Source organism: Notolabrus celidotus, chromosome 16, assembly GCF_009762535.1.
Source record: "Notolabrus celidotus isolate fNotCel1 chromosome 16, fNotCel1.pri, whole genome shotgun sequence".
Classification (NCBI taxonomy): domain Eukaryota; kingdom Metazoa; phylum Chordata; class Actinopteri; order Labriformes; family Labridae; genus Notolabrus; species Notolabrus celidotus.
Genome location: NC_048287.1, coordinates 23,010,124 through 23,027,363, shown reverse-complemented (window position 1 = coordinate 23,027,363; position 17,240 = coordinate 23,010,124). Strand labels below are relative to the sequence as shown.

Genomic DNA, 17,240 nt, shown 5'->3' with positions numbered 1-17,240 from the left:
TGGCTCAGAAATTGAGGTTTTAGCCTGGTGTGTGCATTTCTTGAGGAGGGCGCACTTCATGAACCAAAGCTGTACTTAATTATTTAAAACATTTTAAAAGAATACCACTGGGCTTTGTCATGGAATCCTACATACCACTGATTATAATTTCTTAAAAAAAAAAAATTTAAAAGGGGGAGGAAAAATGATACACAGTCGGAATAATTTAATTAATTTTAAAAAGATCAGAAAACAAATAAGAAATTGAGAACAAAACAAAATCCAGGATCTATAGGGATCAACTTTATTTCTGAAAAATGTGTACAAAAAGCCTAAAACTCATCAACAAAAACATATAGATTTTTATTTCTTTTTTACATGTATGCACAACACCAACAGAAAAACACACAGATATGTACACCAATCTGCTCGTGTGCTCAGATGAGGTCCACCTCACCGCTGTAGCACTCCACATGAAAACTTCTGTTACTTGATACCACTCGAATACACTCTGTGGACCCCTGCAGAAATCAACAATATAAGAGAGAATTGATTTTATTGTAATGAATGCTGTCATGATAATTTTCAAAATGATATAGCATCAGTCAGTTCTATATGCCAGCTTAAACCATAGTCCGGCTCACCTCAGTTGGCAGAATGGGCTTTCTGCAGGCTGCACACACAGGAGCTCTGACCCTAAAACCAAGACAGTACAGTCACTCTGCGTGTGACTCTTCTCTCACATGCAGCTCGTCTAGCAGGGTTTGGTTTCATCTTTTGTCTGCAGTGTGAAATCCAGGACTTGAGTCTATTTTTGTTGTGTTTTTTATTGTATGAGTAACTCACTTGTGGAAGTCACTGACACAGTAGACTCTGCTGTCTGCGTCAACAGAGAAGGGCTGACCCTCAAGGCTCCGTCTGCAGACAACACAGCAGAAGCAGGACGGGTGGTAGGACTTCCCAAGAGCCTGCAGCACCTGATGATGCACACATGAGCTCATTTTTACTCTGTGTTCTTAAATTGCAGCTTTAAGACACTTCCCATGAATGTTTCTAATTTCAGCTACTTTGTAGGTCTGCTCTACAGCTCAGAGGGATATTTGTTTTATTGTATTGCTATAAATACCATTTTACTGAGCTACATTTGTTTGAGACTTTAAGTTACAAGCTACCTTGCAGATTCAGTTAAACTTATGAAGTATAATCAAGATTAAATTATTGTGCAGAAAAAAATGTGAGATTTCAGTGATCACCGCTGGAAAAAACACAACATACAAAGCCATAAATAGTCCCCATCTGCATGACTGCATGCTTATTTTAAGTAACACTTCAAATAAAGGACTTACATTTGTAACAGCATTGCAATGGTACTTGTATAAACTTGTCCACCACCAGTAATAAAGTATTCGACAGGGAAGTACTCATATACACATACAGCACATGAATGCATGCTTACCATGTCTGTGATGAAATGCCCACAGCTGTGACACACCTCTTGGGATGGATGAACTCCAGAGTACTATGTTCAATTGAAAACAGTACATACATAAATGTCTAGTTGATTCCTGTACGTCTGCTCATATAAGATAAACAAATCATGTATTTAAAAAAAGAAAAAACAGGACATTCTTACCAAAAAATCCTCCTCACAGTAGATTCTTCCTGACACTGTATAAAATGGTTTGCCACTGAGTTTTTTATCTAAACAAGAAACAAAGGATAAGGAATGAGGTGACAAAGAGATTCATGTAATGTTGCTTTCTTATTGCTGCCATTAAAAAACTTAGCAGTGATATAACACTGCTTCGACATTCCATTAGTGCCTGAGCACCAAACGTTGCCCCAAATTGAACATGTTTCATGACCACACTGTCATAAACACATCTCTTGAAGAACTAGCCACAGTGCCACCAACTGGTTGTAGATAGTATCTTCCTCTAATTTATAGTGTTCCACGTGTTTAGAATTGTTCATGAATGCTGACAGTCTTGGCCTGAACATATCCATAAATTAATTTAGGTCATGGTGATTGCACCACTTGACTGTTGCATACTTGGAGCTGCAGCACAAAATCCACTGCTGCAACAATACATGCCTCAACATGCCTTGCAAAAAAGGTGCAACACTGTAAATGAAATCTGCAGCCTGGTGCAGTTATTAGTCAGACATCCCTTAAGTCACACGGATCAATCCACACTGAACCATATTTTCAAACTCGGGCCCTTGTTTAGTTGCACCATGGAGACTTAATCTTAGCTTCTCTTTCATTGCTGAGAGAAAAAAATGTAAGTTTTTGCTTCTGCAGCTAATATCATGTTGTCTTACGTGCCACATTGTCTTAGCTGCTCAATATATGAGTATACAAAGTATGCAAAATAGCAAAGAATGACGGATTGATGATGACAATGATAAAAGGTAAAATCCTGCACTAGTGGTTCACTTTTAACACAATTCTACAGCCTTAAAACTGTCCCTTTAAACTCAATTTACACACACTGATGCCTTTGCACGCAAAAGCAGATTGAGGTTCAGTTTCTTGAGGAAAGACACTGACATGCGTACCTAAAGAGCCAAGGACTGAACCAGGAATCTTCTGATTAATACATCGCTATTAAAGTTCAGGTCCACTAAAGCAGTATAAAGCAGTATAGTCCCCTGCCCTAAAGTTTTGCACGGCTGTGTGATAAAAATGTCCATTCAAAAGGCTTTCAGCTGTCAAATCTGATGCACTTGTCTAAATCAGTATTAAATGAAACTGATCATTTCTGGTTCCTTCTGTCAAAGTTATTTAAACTTTTCACAACAAGTCTGTGCCTCTTTTATGAAACATCTAACTTTTAAAGCACATTAGCTGCATTTTGAGTATTTAAATCCAACACAAAGACATAACTTCCAGTTTTTACTTCCACAAATTTAAGACATCAAGAGGACTCACAGCAAACACTGCAGGTGAAACAAACATTGTGGAATAAATGCCCCATCGCCCTGCATGGTCTGTCTTCACCACACACTGCTTTACTGCATCCAGCACAGCTTCCTGAATACAAAACACAAAGAGAGAGTCACTAATAGCAGATTGAATAGACTGAAAACACACACGTTTCATTAATGAAAACTTCGTTAGAGTTGTTAATATTTCACGTCACACTTCCTTACCAAAGTACTGAGTGGCACTATAAGTCGGGTCCATGTTTGCTGGATTTTCCCAGTAGTCTCTGCCTGCTGGAGCCTACAGTACAACTGTCTTTTAGTCTGCGGGTCTAATTTTAAGTGCAATGCAGACAGCTGTAAGGGGAGCTGCTGTCTCGGTTTATGGGTGTAGTATTCAATGCTTTTGGTCCCTCTGGGGGCAACGAGTCCTCAGACCCCCTGACTCCAGCAGGCTGGCTGGTTGAGTGGGTGGGTGGCAACAGTTGAGGCCAGCTGTCTTTTAGCACAAAGGGTCATATTTAGATACCCTGATCTGCTTTTAAAGTACTTATAGATTCTCATTTAATTGAATGATGTTGGTGTCATGTTGTTTGTGAAAAACGGGCACTGAATTATATGAAACTGGAGTCACTTCCGAACAACTAACATCTCTGGATTAGTTTTCCTTGGTTTCAGTGGTACTGATTTCTCAGTGGTGTAAGAAATATTCACATCCTCTTTCATAGAGCCTGTGAGTTACTTCCAGTTTGAGTCAGTTTTGCATCAACTTTTACTTCTCCGACTTTGTAAAAGTGTTTCATCTTTTGGAAATTTGTTTCCTTAAATGTAAATTTGGTTTGCCCTTGGTAAAAGTGTTTTGCTGATGTAATTTTGTTTTATAAAATGCAAAAATGTTTTCCAAAATCTAAATTTGTCTCCAACTTTGCAAAAGTTTTGTACATTTGTTTTGTCCTTCAGGGCCACCGTAGTTTGGTCACATTATACCGGTAATGTCACGTGACTAAGGTGAATCTGCGCACGTGCACAGCTGTTTAAAATTTGTGGAAATACTGTGTCACTTCTCGTCACTCAGGAAATTGAAGGAAAACTACAGGAACCCAAATCAGTAAGTTAGTCCATGTGTGTTGATGTCTTTTTGAGTAAAGTTAAGTTTTAAACCACAATAGTAACATTTTCAGTAAATTGGAGGAATATTAAGTGTAAATGTGAGTATTGTCGCAGGTGACTGTCTGAAGCTGATGTTGTTGATGAAGTTACTCCACAAATTAGCTCCTTCACTAACACTATACTTACACTAAAAACACTTAAATTGACAGAGGTTTGGTAACTGTAGTTATTTTACTCTAATTAATAGTTTTCATTTATTTATTTACTCAAACTTTGAAGTCTCTGCATGTTGTGATAACAGCAGCCACAGATATTCTGCCACCAGATGGCGTCAGTGTGCTGTGAGACATGTTGGAAGCTGAGGAAACAGCATGATGGCAGGATGTCAGTGTGCTGTGAATGAACATTGGAGTGTTTGATTTCACAGCTGAGACACAAAATATTTTGAGCCCTCTCATAGAAACAGTAGAAAGGCTGAAACCAACAAAGCTGCTGCCCTCTGTGTGGGCTTCACTGCTTTTAAACACATTTACAGTGAGGGTTATTTTATTGGGATATACATTTTTTTGGTGTACAGTACCCACACTTTATAACTATACAACCTATTTGAGGGAGATATGCATTAAATAAAGTTTAACATCTGCTTTGGAAGATATGCAAAATCCACTCTCAGTCTAAAACATTTTATACTTATATCAGCAAAAAATTTGAGTCATTTTATTGTCAAACTTTAAAGAGTAACATGAATGTAAGAATACAAATCAAACTCTGCTGCAGTCAGCAAGTGATGAAAAGTTATTGTAACACTATGAGACCAAATGTAAATCTGATGCATCTCTATAACCTCCATTTTTTTCAGCTTGAAAGATTATTTAAAAAATCTGATTCATCTTTATGCAACATTTTATTTATAGAAAATGTAATAGAAAATTAAAAATCAATAGATGTTAACCCAGAATAATACATTCAATTGCAATGACATATTTAAAATAGAAAGAAAAACAGGCAGCATGATAAACTGCTCAACAAAATAAAAATAATAAAATGATTTATTATATTCATAATATTTTTTAAGGTAATCAATAAGATTAATGGAGGTAAGGTACAATTCTCTGATTTGTAGTGAAGTATGATGTAGCAGAAAACAGAAAAACTCATCTAAAGTAGAATTAAAATATAAAACTGTCCTTCTGTGCTTTATTTTATTTAATGTACTGATATTGTTGTATCAGTGAGTCAACATTAGACAAGTCAAAAGCTTCCAAAAACGACTTTTTTGAACGTTAATATTTTTTATGCAAAATGAGAAAAAGGGTGACAGCTGTTTTACGAGAGGAGAAATGTGAAGCACCTACTCCTCCCAGCTGAGTGCCATAGAGTCCCCATAGAGTCAGGCGTTTACTCTACAACAGATCCATGTTAGTGCTGCTCAGCGGCCATACATACAGGGTGCTCCCCTGGTGTGCAGCACATCCCTGCAACCTTCCTTCTCTCTGGTCCTTCTCAATTAAAAACACAGATCCACAATATTGGACCTGATCAGAGGGTTAAGTTGAATTCATGGGGCTGTGAGGGGCGTTCAGAGATGTGTCCCTGTTAGAGTAGGACCTCTGTTCTCAGGCTTTCAATGGCGTCACGCAGCTTGACCTGAATGCAGAGATCTGCTGTCCGTCCCCTCCGTCACAGAGCCGATACCACAGCTCCAGATGGGGGCATATTGTGGCCCCTGAGGTCACAGGGTCAGGGCAGAGTGAACAGAGGCCAGTCGTTAAGGACTCCTCACCGAGTTCCTCTTTCTTCTGCAGGACGCGTGGCTCGCTAATTGATGGCCCACCTCCCAAAACCCCAAGTGCGAGGTGCTTGACACTCGAAAATGACCGCTGGTGTGAACTGCAGGGGAGCATAGAGGAGTGAAAAGAAGTGAGGTATTATCAATATAGATGTGTTGCCAGGGCGGCAACAAAGAATTTCTTCAAGGTCTACCTTAACTTTAATTATCTTGTTCAACAGATCATCCAAATGTGTATTATATTCAGCTAAAAAACAGTCAATTTCACATTTGAGAAGCTTAAATATTTGGATTTTAGATGGACACATGTTCAAGTTTGGGCAGGGGACTTCATATCAAGGAGACATGTTGTTTTATTTGTAGCTTAAAAGAGAAAATTACATAATCTGTGGCTGTGTAAGGCCCAAACCACCTGTCTCATCATTTCATTTGGTCCAAGTGATTTGATGGCCTACCTGCCTGTCCCCCTGCCAGTGTCCCCCACTAACAAAAATAATCTCCAAACAAAAACAGATGAAGAACGTGTGCCCCTCATGTCTCTCTGTTGCACAGTTTTCGTGGACATGAGCAGATTTTATCTTTTTTTTTTTTTATAGGAAACAGAGATGGATTTCTGAATCCTTATAATTAGTCTTCTTGAGTGCATGACTTGGTGAAGATCTGAGTCCACAGCATGAAAAGGCAGAAGGAGGAGAGAAGCTGAAAAGGTGTCGCTCCTAGTCGTCTGGGAACCTCAGCACTGAGATTTACCCACAACCCTTCACCCTGCTGCGCCGCTCACCAGGATACAAACAACCTTTGTGGGTTCCCTCTCCAATGAGGTCCAATTTAGACAAACTGAGGGTTTTGTGTTTTTGGGATCTGGGCTGCTTCCGTTTCATTCTCTGGCGTTAATTTTACAATACACAGGAACAAACCAGGAATCAGCGTGTCATTGTGTGTTTTTGATTTCAATACAAAAAGCTTTCCTTTCTTTCACAGGGATTTTTTACTAAGCTGCATTAATAATTAAACTTAAATAATTTGTATTTTTTTAAATAAATGAAAATCAGTCTTTTTAATGAGTGGAACAGTTTAAAAAATGTTCAGATTTTATTATTATTATTTTTTGAATGTGCTAAATGGGAAATTCACTTCAGAGCTTCAGGGAGAGGAGCGAAACAGCAAGAGCCTTTCAGGGATTGTCTTTAGAGCAGCTGATTTTATTTTTAATTAATGAAGTAGTGAACTCCATGTTCACCAAAGTAGGTGATATTCACTCAACATGCCAACTTTAATTATAATAATAATAATAATAATAATAGTAATAATAGTAATATTATAATACATTTATTTATATAGAAACTTTGGAAAACAGATGTCCCAATGGCTTTACAAAGAAAAACAAATGGATAATTCAAAAAGAACCGACAAGAATAGAAAGAATCTAAGAAAGCAGGAATATTCCTCTCAACACTGGCTGCATAAAAGATCAAATAGAAGAGTTTGTTCTCTAACTTCTCCTCAAAAACAAAATCAAACACCTATAAAGTGTTTGTGCTCTACTCTTTTCTGTTTCTTTGTGTTTTTTGTCATGTAATCAAACATGTTCGGCTCTTGTCATTTATGTTTTTCTCCCATTTCTCATAATCATAAAATATATTTATTATTAAATATTTTTGAATCTCCTTTTACCTCTTCACATTTTTTTCTGAAGCAGCAGTTTGCACTAGGAGCTTTCTCAGACACATTTTTCTGCTTCAACACAAAGGCATTGATATTTTGAATTAAAAAACAGTAGACCCGCTGAAATGTTTTTTATTGAGAGGTTCCCTTTTGAAACGGAGACAGTATTTTCACTAAAAGGAACTTAAATCTTCCCAGCGTCTTCTATTGTTTGCATGTCTGTCCTCTGCTGCTTTATGTAGTGTTAAAAACCCTCTGATTGGCTGATATTTCCTGATCCTGATTTATTGACCGGACTCTAGATCATTCGTAGTAATACATGTAATCAGAAAACGTTGTTGTAGTAAATTCCTGTTTGATGTATTTCAGAGATCTGAAACCATCTGCACCTCCTTTTGCTTTCTCTTCTATTTCTTTAACTGGATTCATTAATCAGAGAGGTTGTCAACTCTCACTCTCCCCTCTCTGATAAAATATAACACCATCTCAAATATCTCCAGTTGTATGGATGCAGTGTTTTGTATCTGCAGACCATTGTATCAGTGTCATACTCACACTGTTTGTTACTATGTGCTCCTGCTCTGCTGTGTGCATAAAGTGGTTGTGTGTGTGTTTGTGTGTGTGTGTATCAGTTTCTCAGAGTGATAAAAAAGTGCGTGCTGCCCGCCTGCAGTCGGCAGCTCAGCTTTCAGATCAGCTTCACTCGTATAATGGCTGCTTTAATCCGTGCCAATTAGAGCCACAGGGCACGGGGAGTGGCTGTTTTCACACTGCACCAGTGTACGCTGGGGGTGGGAGGACTGATTGACAGGCAGCCATGTGAAAACAGAGACTCAGAACAGGTTATAATTTGAACCCACAGAGCGGCAATATGGAGGAGGATGCAGCCTGCATGGGAAACAGTTTGTGGGATCACTCACTGGAGAGCTTTCTCAACGATCGATCGAACAGACCTTACAGACTGAAGTGACGACGCATTGAAGGGTTCTTATAGTGAAAAAATTGATCTCACAACATGCTTATCATTTCTTCTGATCACTTAGCTTCTGTCTTCTTATTGTGACATTGTACAACAGCAGTGATCACTTAATGTGTTTTTTAGCTCAAGCAGTGCTACGAGAACTGATTTTTGATGTTAGACGTAAAATCATGTACAGAGATGAGAAGAAACATCTGTGTGATTCTGTTGAAAAAATAACATTGAATCCAATCCACTTTATTGATACAGCACATAAAAAAAAAACCAATAAAGTTGAACAAAACGCTGCACAGTGAAGTAAAATAAGAAAACACACGGAATATAAAACTCTGTTAAAAAAACAAATAATAATAATTCAATAGAATAATAATATCAAAACACACGTAAGACACTTTAGAATTAATTAAAAACACTTTTAAAAAACTAACAAAATAAAAGTGCATAAAAGAACAAACAGAGACCACACAACCCTCATGCTGGGTTAAAAGCCAAGGAGTAAAAATAAGTTTTAAGACGTGTTTTAAAAGTTGGTCAGGTTTGGGACAATCTAACCTGATGGGGCAGCTCATTCCACAGTTTGGGGGCCACTGCCAAGAAGGACGGTCACCCATGGTTTTCAGCCGTGCTTTCACTGATCAGCACACCTCAAAGACCTTCATAGGATGTAGCCTTGCAGGAGGTTGGAGATATATTGTGGGGCTACTATATTTAAAAGATTAGAAAACAAACAATTACATCTTAAAATTAATCCTAATATGAACAGGTAGTCAGTGGAGGGAGGAGAGGATGGGGGTAATGTGCTCTAGCTTATGAGTACTAGTTAAAAGAAGAGCAGCAGCAGCAGCAACATGAAGCGCATTGAAGTAGTCCAAACTAAAGTACAATCTTGGTTTGCTTCCTCTATTTCCTTTGCATTATTAAATTGACCTCCAGGTTTCACTTGACTGCAGGTTGGAAACTACTACTTTGAAATATGTGAAGATAAAGCAGAATTTGACTTCACTTCAGTCTTAATTACTGTAAAATAAAAAAGACACTTAATAGTAGTAATTTGTGGACACTAAAAAGCTATCCAGATCCAGGTTGATTACTTACTTTTCAAACAAAACCTTTGAACCCTTCATATTTAGATTTTTATGAACTCACTTATTACTTGTAATTATGATGCAAAGAACAATAAAACATTCTGGCTCAAAAATATCCAAATAATGACCAGAATATCCTCCTCTGGTGAATCTACAGAGTTGAACTCCTGCTGCTGTCAGACCCTCAGTCACTGCAGTGCTGCTTGTGTCCAGCTGGGGGTGCTCTGAACTGAAGGTACACAACACAGTGACTGCATGGGAATCACTTCTTTTCAGAGTTGAGCATCTTGCATGGGTTGCAGAGAGTAGGTCATGTGGGTGAAACATTCTTGGGTATTATTGAGTGTTTGTGTCACTCGTGTGTCTGAGGCTGTCTTCCTCTCACTGCTGTTCCACATTGACCATTTATTATAGATTTGAAGTGTGTGTGTGTGCAGGTAAGGGTATAGCCTTGAGATATGAGGAAGTAATAAAAATTTGTAACATCAGGTTGGTTGTCTGTGTGATGATGTGAAAGTTCAATATGAGATGTCAGTGTTGATTTTTAGCATTTATTTGGTAGAGGACATTAAAGACCTTCAAGTTCAGACATCAGGACTAGGGATGCATGATTTGGGTTTTTTGCAGATATCTGATATGCCGATATTTTACAACTCATTTAGCCGATTACCGATATTTTTTTCCGCACACCTAATTGCAGAGATCATAAATTCTCTTCTGTATTGGAACTAGCATACAGTATTATGGTGATACTCTTATCGCATTTGTTATGTTATATTCTTGTGCAAAATAAGAAAAATACTTAATACTTAAAACTGCATATTTATTTATGAAAATTGCTTTAAAAAAAAATTCATACAAAAAGATACATCCTACTTAAAAATTGGACGATGCTCTCCCTGAGACAATGATAACAAAACCCACAACCAGGGCAACTATGGCCAATTTCACATTTGACATGGTAAGTAAACCTAACCTCTGTTCACAGGAACATGTGAAAAGTGCAACTGTACAGCAATTAAACCCAAATTAAATAAAATGGTTTACTCTTTGACAGTAAATGTGCCTAAATTAGAACCTTACAGACTGCTGCTCAAATTCAAATTTAACTTCAAACATGAGCCCAACATGTGTGCAGCAGCCCATTATTTTATGACCGATAATGTGCCGATAATATCGTGCATCCCTAATCAGGACATGCTTCAGTGTTGGGATCTTTCTGCTTAGCATGAGTGACTTCAGTATTAAATAGGCTCCTGTTTAAACTCTGACACATGGAAACTGCTCACATGTATTTCTTTTGTGTTGTTCAGTTTGTTTACAACATTTTTTGAAATGGAAGCACATTTGTGTAAGGGCATTCATTTTATAAAGTCTCCACTTTGAAAAAATGTAGCAGCACTGAAGGTAATAATTAGAGGCAGCATTTGATTCTTCTTCAAGATATTAAAAGTTTTCAGAATACAACAAGTAGTTGCGTTAGTATTCTAATCATTACAAAAACAGTTGAAGTTATTAAAAGTTAGGCTGCAACGATCATTTTCATTATTGATTTATCCATGGGTTCGTTTTGTACTTCATCATCGTCAAGGAAATGTCAATAGAACAATCGAAAAAGGTCATTACCACTTCTGTAGTTTCGGATCGACATCTTGAAACTGCTTTTTTTTGTCAAATATATAATATTAATTTATGTTATTTATAATTTAGTTATAAATAATGGAGTAAAAAAGCTGATTTTTGCATTGAAGAAAGTGGTACTAACAGATGTCAGATTTTTTTAATTTTTATTTTTACATCCTTCACATATGAAGAACAGCCCAGAGTCCTTCATTTCCACCAGACATGTCAATCAAACATGATATTGCGACTCATGTTAACCAACAGAGTCCTCCTGACTAGGTTATAATCACCTCTGTATGAATGTGTTTTTCTCATGCTGCTCTGAAACATTAACATGTGAAAGCCCCGAGTCCCTGTGAACTTATTTGACCTCTGACCTCTCCCTCTATGTCTCACAGACAACAAATAGCTGCAGCTGCGATGGAGGGCTCCCAGGCGGTTCTCACCCACAGACTCCAGCTCAGATAGACTTGGACATGTCTGCTCAGACGCGACAATGAGTGAGTAAGAAGAAGTGATTATTGTAAGTGGCTTTGACTTGTTTTCACCATTAGTGGCTCATTGAGACGCATTCTTCACCCTCCCTCTTTCTCTCTTTACATAGTCTGAACACACTGGAGGCATGCATACACAGCTGCAGAACAAACATGTCATATTTGGTCACCAGCAGAGGGCGCTGTGCTGAAATTAGAGGTAAAATGTGACGAGATGAAAATGAGGAGAGTGAGAAAAACACAAGCACATCATGTTAGCTCGTTAAAGGTAAATAAAGAGACATTAATCACATTTATATTTCTGAGAGAAACTCTGTTATCTCAAGTGGATGTGCAGCAGCCAAAGACCAACATTTACGCTGTTTACAAACAATCCAATTTTTGTCATCCAATTCAGGATCTTTGTAACCACCGCATCACAAATATGAATGAAAATTCAAACGTGCATTTAAACATTCCAATATAATGGAGGTTTTCACCTCTCAATGAGCGTAGGAACTGAATTGTTTTAACCTTTAATCCAGATCTAAATCAAGACAGGAGGAGGAGATGTTCTTGTTAGTGTTGTAGTCAAGACCACATTAACCGAGACCAAGACATGTCCGAGACTAGAGTGCACCAAGACCAAGACATTAAGGGTCGAGACCGAGTCAAGACCAAAACCAAGGCAGGGCAAGACCGAGACAAGACCAAGACAAAGGCAGGGCAAGACCAAGACAAGACCAAGGCCATATATATCAATGAAAAATCATTATGAGAGTTAACAAAATAAAAGACTTCTGTTTATTTTATTAAAGTTTGCTTTGAATACTATTGACAGCAACAAACAAGGTTTGGTTTTGTCTTTGTTGCCTTTCTTTTGACTCCTTAAGTTTTGTTTTTTCTCACAGTAATGACAGGGACACAGAGTGCATCAGTGGTGGTCTCGACCGGTCTTGATATAAAATACGGAGACCGCCCAGTCCGAGACCGAGACAAGACCGAGTAAAAATGCTTTAGATTCTGAAACGAGACCGAGCACTGAGATAAGCAGCCTCGAGACCAAGACCGGTCTCGAGTACTATAACACTAGTTCTTGTTGCCCATATCCACTGGTTTCATGTTCAGTATGTAGCAATAACAATTGTATTTATAGAGCACTTTTCATTACAGGTAAGTTTATTGTGCTTTACACTGAAGATGAAGATAAAATCATAGAGAAACAATGAATAACATACAGAATTGAAATCATTAAACAATAGACAAACACTGTCAAGCAAACATAATAAGCATAAGGAAAATAAATACCAAGGAAAGCATTCAACCAACCACACAAGGCAAAATATTTACATAACAGAGTAACTATTCATACACTGTGGAAAAGGGTTCAGGTTTCTGTTTAGTTGTAAAAGGTTAGACAGTTGTGATGGACCTCAGGTTGGCAGGCAGTTTGTTCCAGAGAGAAGGACCACAGTAATTAGATGATCTGATTGATCTGATTCTAGATGTTAAAAGACCTTCACCTGATGACCTTAGGGGCCATATCGGGTTGGTGCTTTATGGACTAATAGTAGGTTTTTTAAGTGTACTGATTTGACGACTGCTTTGATTTTTGAGCACTATTACTATTGTTTTCAGAGGTAAAGCTTTAAATAATCCAGTCATTTAAAATACAAGATTGAGAACAAGTGTGATTAAATATATTATACGAGAACAGCACATGTTCATTTTCTGCTCTCTTATCACCATGCGGGTCTACACCCTCAGAAGGTCCACACAATAACAACAATTTCCACCAGCATTTACTGTTTCTACTGACAAATGTTCCTGATCCTGAAAAGTTTTTCCTAGCTGGAACAAAAGGAACTGTGTTCATTGACCTGAAGTACAAGCCATGACAGTATTAGTGGTTGTTTCATACTGTAGTGGTAAGAAGAGAAAATGGAGTGATCAAAAAGTAGTCAATGGTATGCCACAGGATTAGCCATTAAAGTATTTCATAGGTATGTGATCCTTCCAGGTTTATCTGGAAATGCGTTTGTTTTTTTTACCTTAAGAGGTGACCTGTGAATCATAGATACACATCACAACATATTTTGAATGAACGGGGTTGATAAACTGGACAGTGAAATAAGAAAAGTTGTTCCTGCTCTTTTTCTGAAGCCAATACTATTCCTGTTTCAACATTGGAAAAGTTTCTATGGTGTAATAAAGGATTGCGCTCTAAATGTTATTAATGACTGACTACGGTGGCACTCACATCGTCAATAAAGACAAATTATGTATACAGTTATTGCAGTCAATGTTTTAAAGCAAGATCTGCTATCAAATGCGTCATGAGGGTGAAACATGGGAGGTACAGGCACACCAGTCTAATGATCTGAGTCTGATGCTGCTGGCAACCTACCATCAGCCATGGCATGCATCACTGAACTCCCAGCATATGTGGTGGCACACGCCACGGCATGGCGTACAAATCCTGACACAACCAGTTTAAGCACCACTGCTAATTATGAGGAAAGAGGATTTTAGAGGTGTACTGGTTTCTATGAGCTCAGCTGTTTGGTGCACAACTCCAACATTTGTTTTTATTCAAACGATTAAAATGTAAGCAAGCTGATCAATTTAGCAAAGTGTGGCCTCAAAGCACTGTACAGATGTTTTTACTAGTGATACCTAAACCAAAACAATAACACTACACAAGATGATGTTGTTTTGCACATCATGTAAAGCATCTTTGTGTATCTAGAAAAGCGCTACATGAATCTAAACAATTATCATTGGTTTTGTTTAACAATCACCATTGCTGATTGAGATCGCCAGACATGATTTGGATAGAAATCCAGACTTCAGTTAATATTTCATGGACTATTTTACCTGTATTCCCCAAAAAGACGGACATCAAATAACACATGGACACTTGAATAACAAATTTATCTGGCTTTGAACTGAACAAAATATTCAACAGGACATCTAGTTCTAGGACATAATAAAAAAATAAAAATAATAATAATAATAATAATAATATGATACTATAATAATAATATAATAATATAATAATAATAATAATAATAATAATAATAATAATAATAATAACAACAATATAATATAATAATAATAATAATAATAATAATAATAATAATAATAATAATAATAATAATATAATAATAATGTGGACATTTTTCAGCAAAAATTTCACACATTATTACCTACTATGTACTTGACCCTTTTGTCTCCATACAGACTTGCTTGTTATTATAGATAATGCTTTGTTTACTTGTTACTCAACATGTATTTACACTCACATTATTATTATTTTTTTTAACATATTTCTCTTTTATTATTTTTATTTATTTATTTATTTTTGTTTACATATTTCTCGTTTTTTTTAATCATCACTATTATTATTATTTTGCATTTATTTATTTATTTGTTATTATTATTTATCACTTTCCTTTCTGACCTTTATCCCTTTCCTGTCTTGTTTTATAGCTTTTCTGGTTGTCTGGTGGTTCGGGGGATGTCGGGGATGTTCATGAATGTATGTGTTTCTGCATGTACTTACTTGTTCAAACATTCAGAAAGAATTAGAAAATTAGAAAAAAAAATCTAACATATTAGACCCTCTAAACATGTAATTTTTCATGCTTCATTTTCCATATCTTTCCTGCATAATTTTACTCCTGGTCTAGTGTAAAGACTGCTGTTTTGTTCCAACTATACAATTCAGAAAAAATAGACTAAAACAACACCTGACACATGGAGGAACCCTTGTAAACGACAGACACCCCACACATGCTCACACTGATTCACAAACACACACATGTGCCAGACAGACACATTCCTACACGCAGTGAGACTCAGACATGCAAACTACATGCTACACACTTTCTCACAGCTCTATCCAGACACACACGCACACACACACACATGCACAGTGTGACGCAGACAGTTTGGAGGGCCTCATCTTGCCTGCCTTTCTTTGGCTGTCTGCTCCGTCTGACCCGGCCTTTTTACACGTCTAATTAAGAAGTCAGACCCTCCAGCGTGCCGTGACACACTCACGGCTGATTTCTGGCCATGTTTTGTGCCTGTGACTTCGTCTGGACAGAGCAGTTCTATATCGTAATCTATGAGATATTGTTTTCCTCATCAAGCTCAACGCCCCAACTGTCAATGGTGTGTGAGAGCTGCAGGACGGTTCACAAAAAGCACCACTGGACTGTTTTTGTGGGAAACCAGTGAGACAATGACTTTAGACATGGAAGAAAATTCATTTGTGTAAAGAGGCTCAACTGAGAATTCCCATGAAGCACCTTTGTCTGAAACAAAACATGATAGCGAAACAAAAAGGGAAAGTCAAGAGAAGCTGGTTATTGTTTTTGCAGCAACATGTGAATATTTTTATAAAGATAATCTGTTCAGTCCAGTGGTGTGGTCGCCAGTGCACACGTGCATAGAAATAAATTGCCTCAGCACTCTGGGGATGGACGACACACTTCATCCTCCTGCTTGGCCGTGCATGGAGGATCCCTCCTCGTTCACCCCTCCTGCCTGAGCCATGACCTCTGGGCTCTCATCAAAAAGGAAGCCAAGAGGTTAAACTCTGCAAACCAGCAGGTCAACAACCTCTTTATCCGACCTTTGACCCCACTGCCGCCCTGCAGTTTAGGAATGAACCAAGGAGCCGTTTCCAAAAATGGATTCGATTTCTTTAGGTTTTTTTTTTTTGACACTGAAATCCTCATACAGGCTAAAGAGCTCACACAAGTCATCCTATATGGAAAAAAGGAGGAGAAGGTTAGCGCTGTGCATTGTCTTATTCACATACTGCAGATTTAGCTCTTATTCACATACTGCATCCTACATTTTGGACAAATCTACTACTACTACAAAACTACTTATATAGTAGGCAGTTTTGAAAACAGCCAATAATTAAAAAGACAAACTAAATCTAAAAGGTGCATCTAGTTCGCAAAGAAAGTACAAGTTGAGACCACAGATAACAGTTTTAAAACACAGGCACTGATCTATGGTCTCGTGTTGTACGGGAATAGCCATCTGACAATTTCAAATCCTTCTGGAGTTTATTCCATGCAGCAAAACTGAACGCTCTTTTCCACAAGGAACACACAGTTGGAAAACATCACAAGAACGCAAGGGGTAATGGCTTTTGGTTTTTTGAAGATACGTACATACATAAGATGAAACTAAGCCAAGAAGAGTTTTGTAGATCAGACGCAACTAGTGTGTATGCCTTTGTACCCTCAAAGATGGCCAGTCACATTTAACATACAGGTCACAGTGAGGAGTGAGGCAGGTGAAACCAGAGACAAACCTCAAGGTGCAATGATGTTCAGAGACCGCAAACATTCAGCTGAAGCTCCCAAACACAACACATCACCATAATCAAGCAGAGGCAGAAAGGGAAGTTTCCTAGCTCTGATGGAGGAGCAGAATCTATTTCTAAGATAGAAGCCGAGCTTCACCCTGAGTTTGGAAATTCTGATTGCTTTACTTTTATATCTGACATTGAACTCAACGCTCTCATTCACAGTAAAGTCTGTCAGTTTGCATTCTTGATTAGGGATGTGTTCAGGCAACTAAAC

At 37.7% G+C, this 17,240-nt stretch overlaps 1 protein-coding gene and 1 long non-coding RNA gene across 5 annotated transcripts; one reads left to right on the top strand and one right to left on the bottom strand.

Moving 5' to 3' along the window:
* Positions 1-306: 306 nt before the first annotated feature.
* On the bottom strand, positions 307-3,668 carry limd1b (LIM domains containing 1b). 2 transcript variants are annotated; one of them, XM_034705182.1, is made up of 7 exons: positions 3,136-3,668; positions 2,915-3,016; positions 1,613-1,680; positions 1,436-1,498; positions 826-956; positions 624-675; positions 307-500 (listed from the first exon to the last, which is right to left on the bottom strand). In XM_034705182.1, the coding sequence occupies exons 1-7, from the start codon at positions 3,167-3,169 to the stop codon at positions 417-419; spliced, it is 534 nt and encodes a 177-aa protein (XP_034561073.1). In that variant the 5' UTR covers positions 3,170-3,668; the 3' UTR covers positions 307-416. The 2 variants fall into 2 exon arrangements, with proteins under 2 accessions (XP_034561073.1, XP_034561074.1); XM_034705183.1 differs by lacking the exons at positions 2,915-3,016; positions 3,136-3,668 and adding an exon at positions 2,033-2,089.
* Positions 3,669-3,897: 229 nt separating this feature from the next.
* On the top strand, positions 3,898-11,944 carry LOC117827637. 3 transcript variants are annotated; one of them, XR_004634251.1, is made up of 4 exons: positions 3,898-4,015; positions 5,823-5,942; positions 11,557-11,658; positions 11,763-11,944. It is a non-coding gene; the product is annotated as an uncharacterized LOC117827637 (long non-coding RNA). The 3 variants fall into 3 exon arrangements; XR_004634253.1 differs by having other exon boundaries at positions 11,557-11,681; XR_004634252.1 differs by lacking the exons at positions 11,557-11,658; positions 11,763-11,944 and adding an exon at positions 6,403-7,850.
* The last annotated feature ends 5,296 nt before the right edge of the window (positions 11,945-17,240 follow it).

Bases quoted from the DNA above. Each gene is read 5' to 3' on its own strand.
- limd1b (XM_034705182.1), bottom strand. From the start codon at position 3,169: ATGGACCCGACTTATAGTGCCACTCAGTACTTTG. The intron at 1,681-2,914 runs GTGAGTCCTCTT...TTTCTTGTTTAG, and splicing joins TTTCACCTGCAGTGTTTGCT to ATAAAAAACTCAGTGGCAAA. The intron at 957-1,435 runs GTAAGCATGCAT...GTGCATCATCAG, and splicing joins GGCATTTCATCACAGACATG to GTGCTGCAGGCTCTTGGGAA.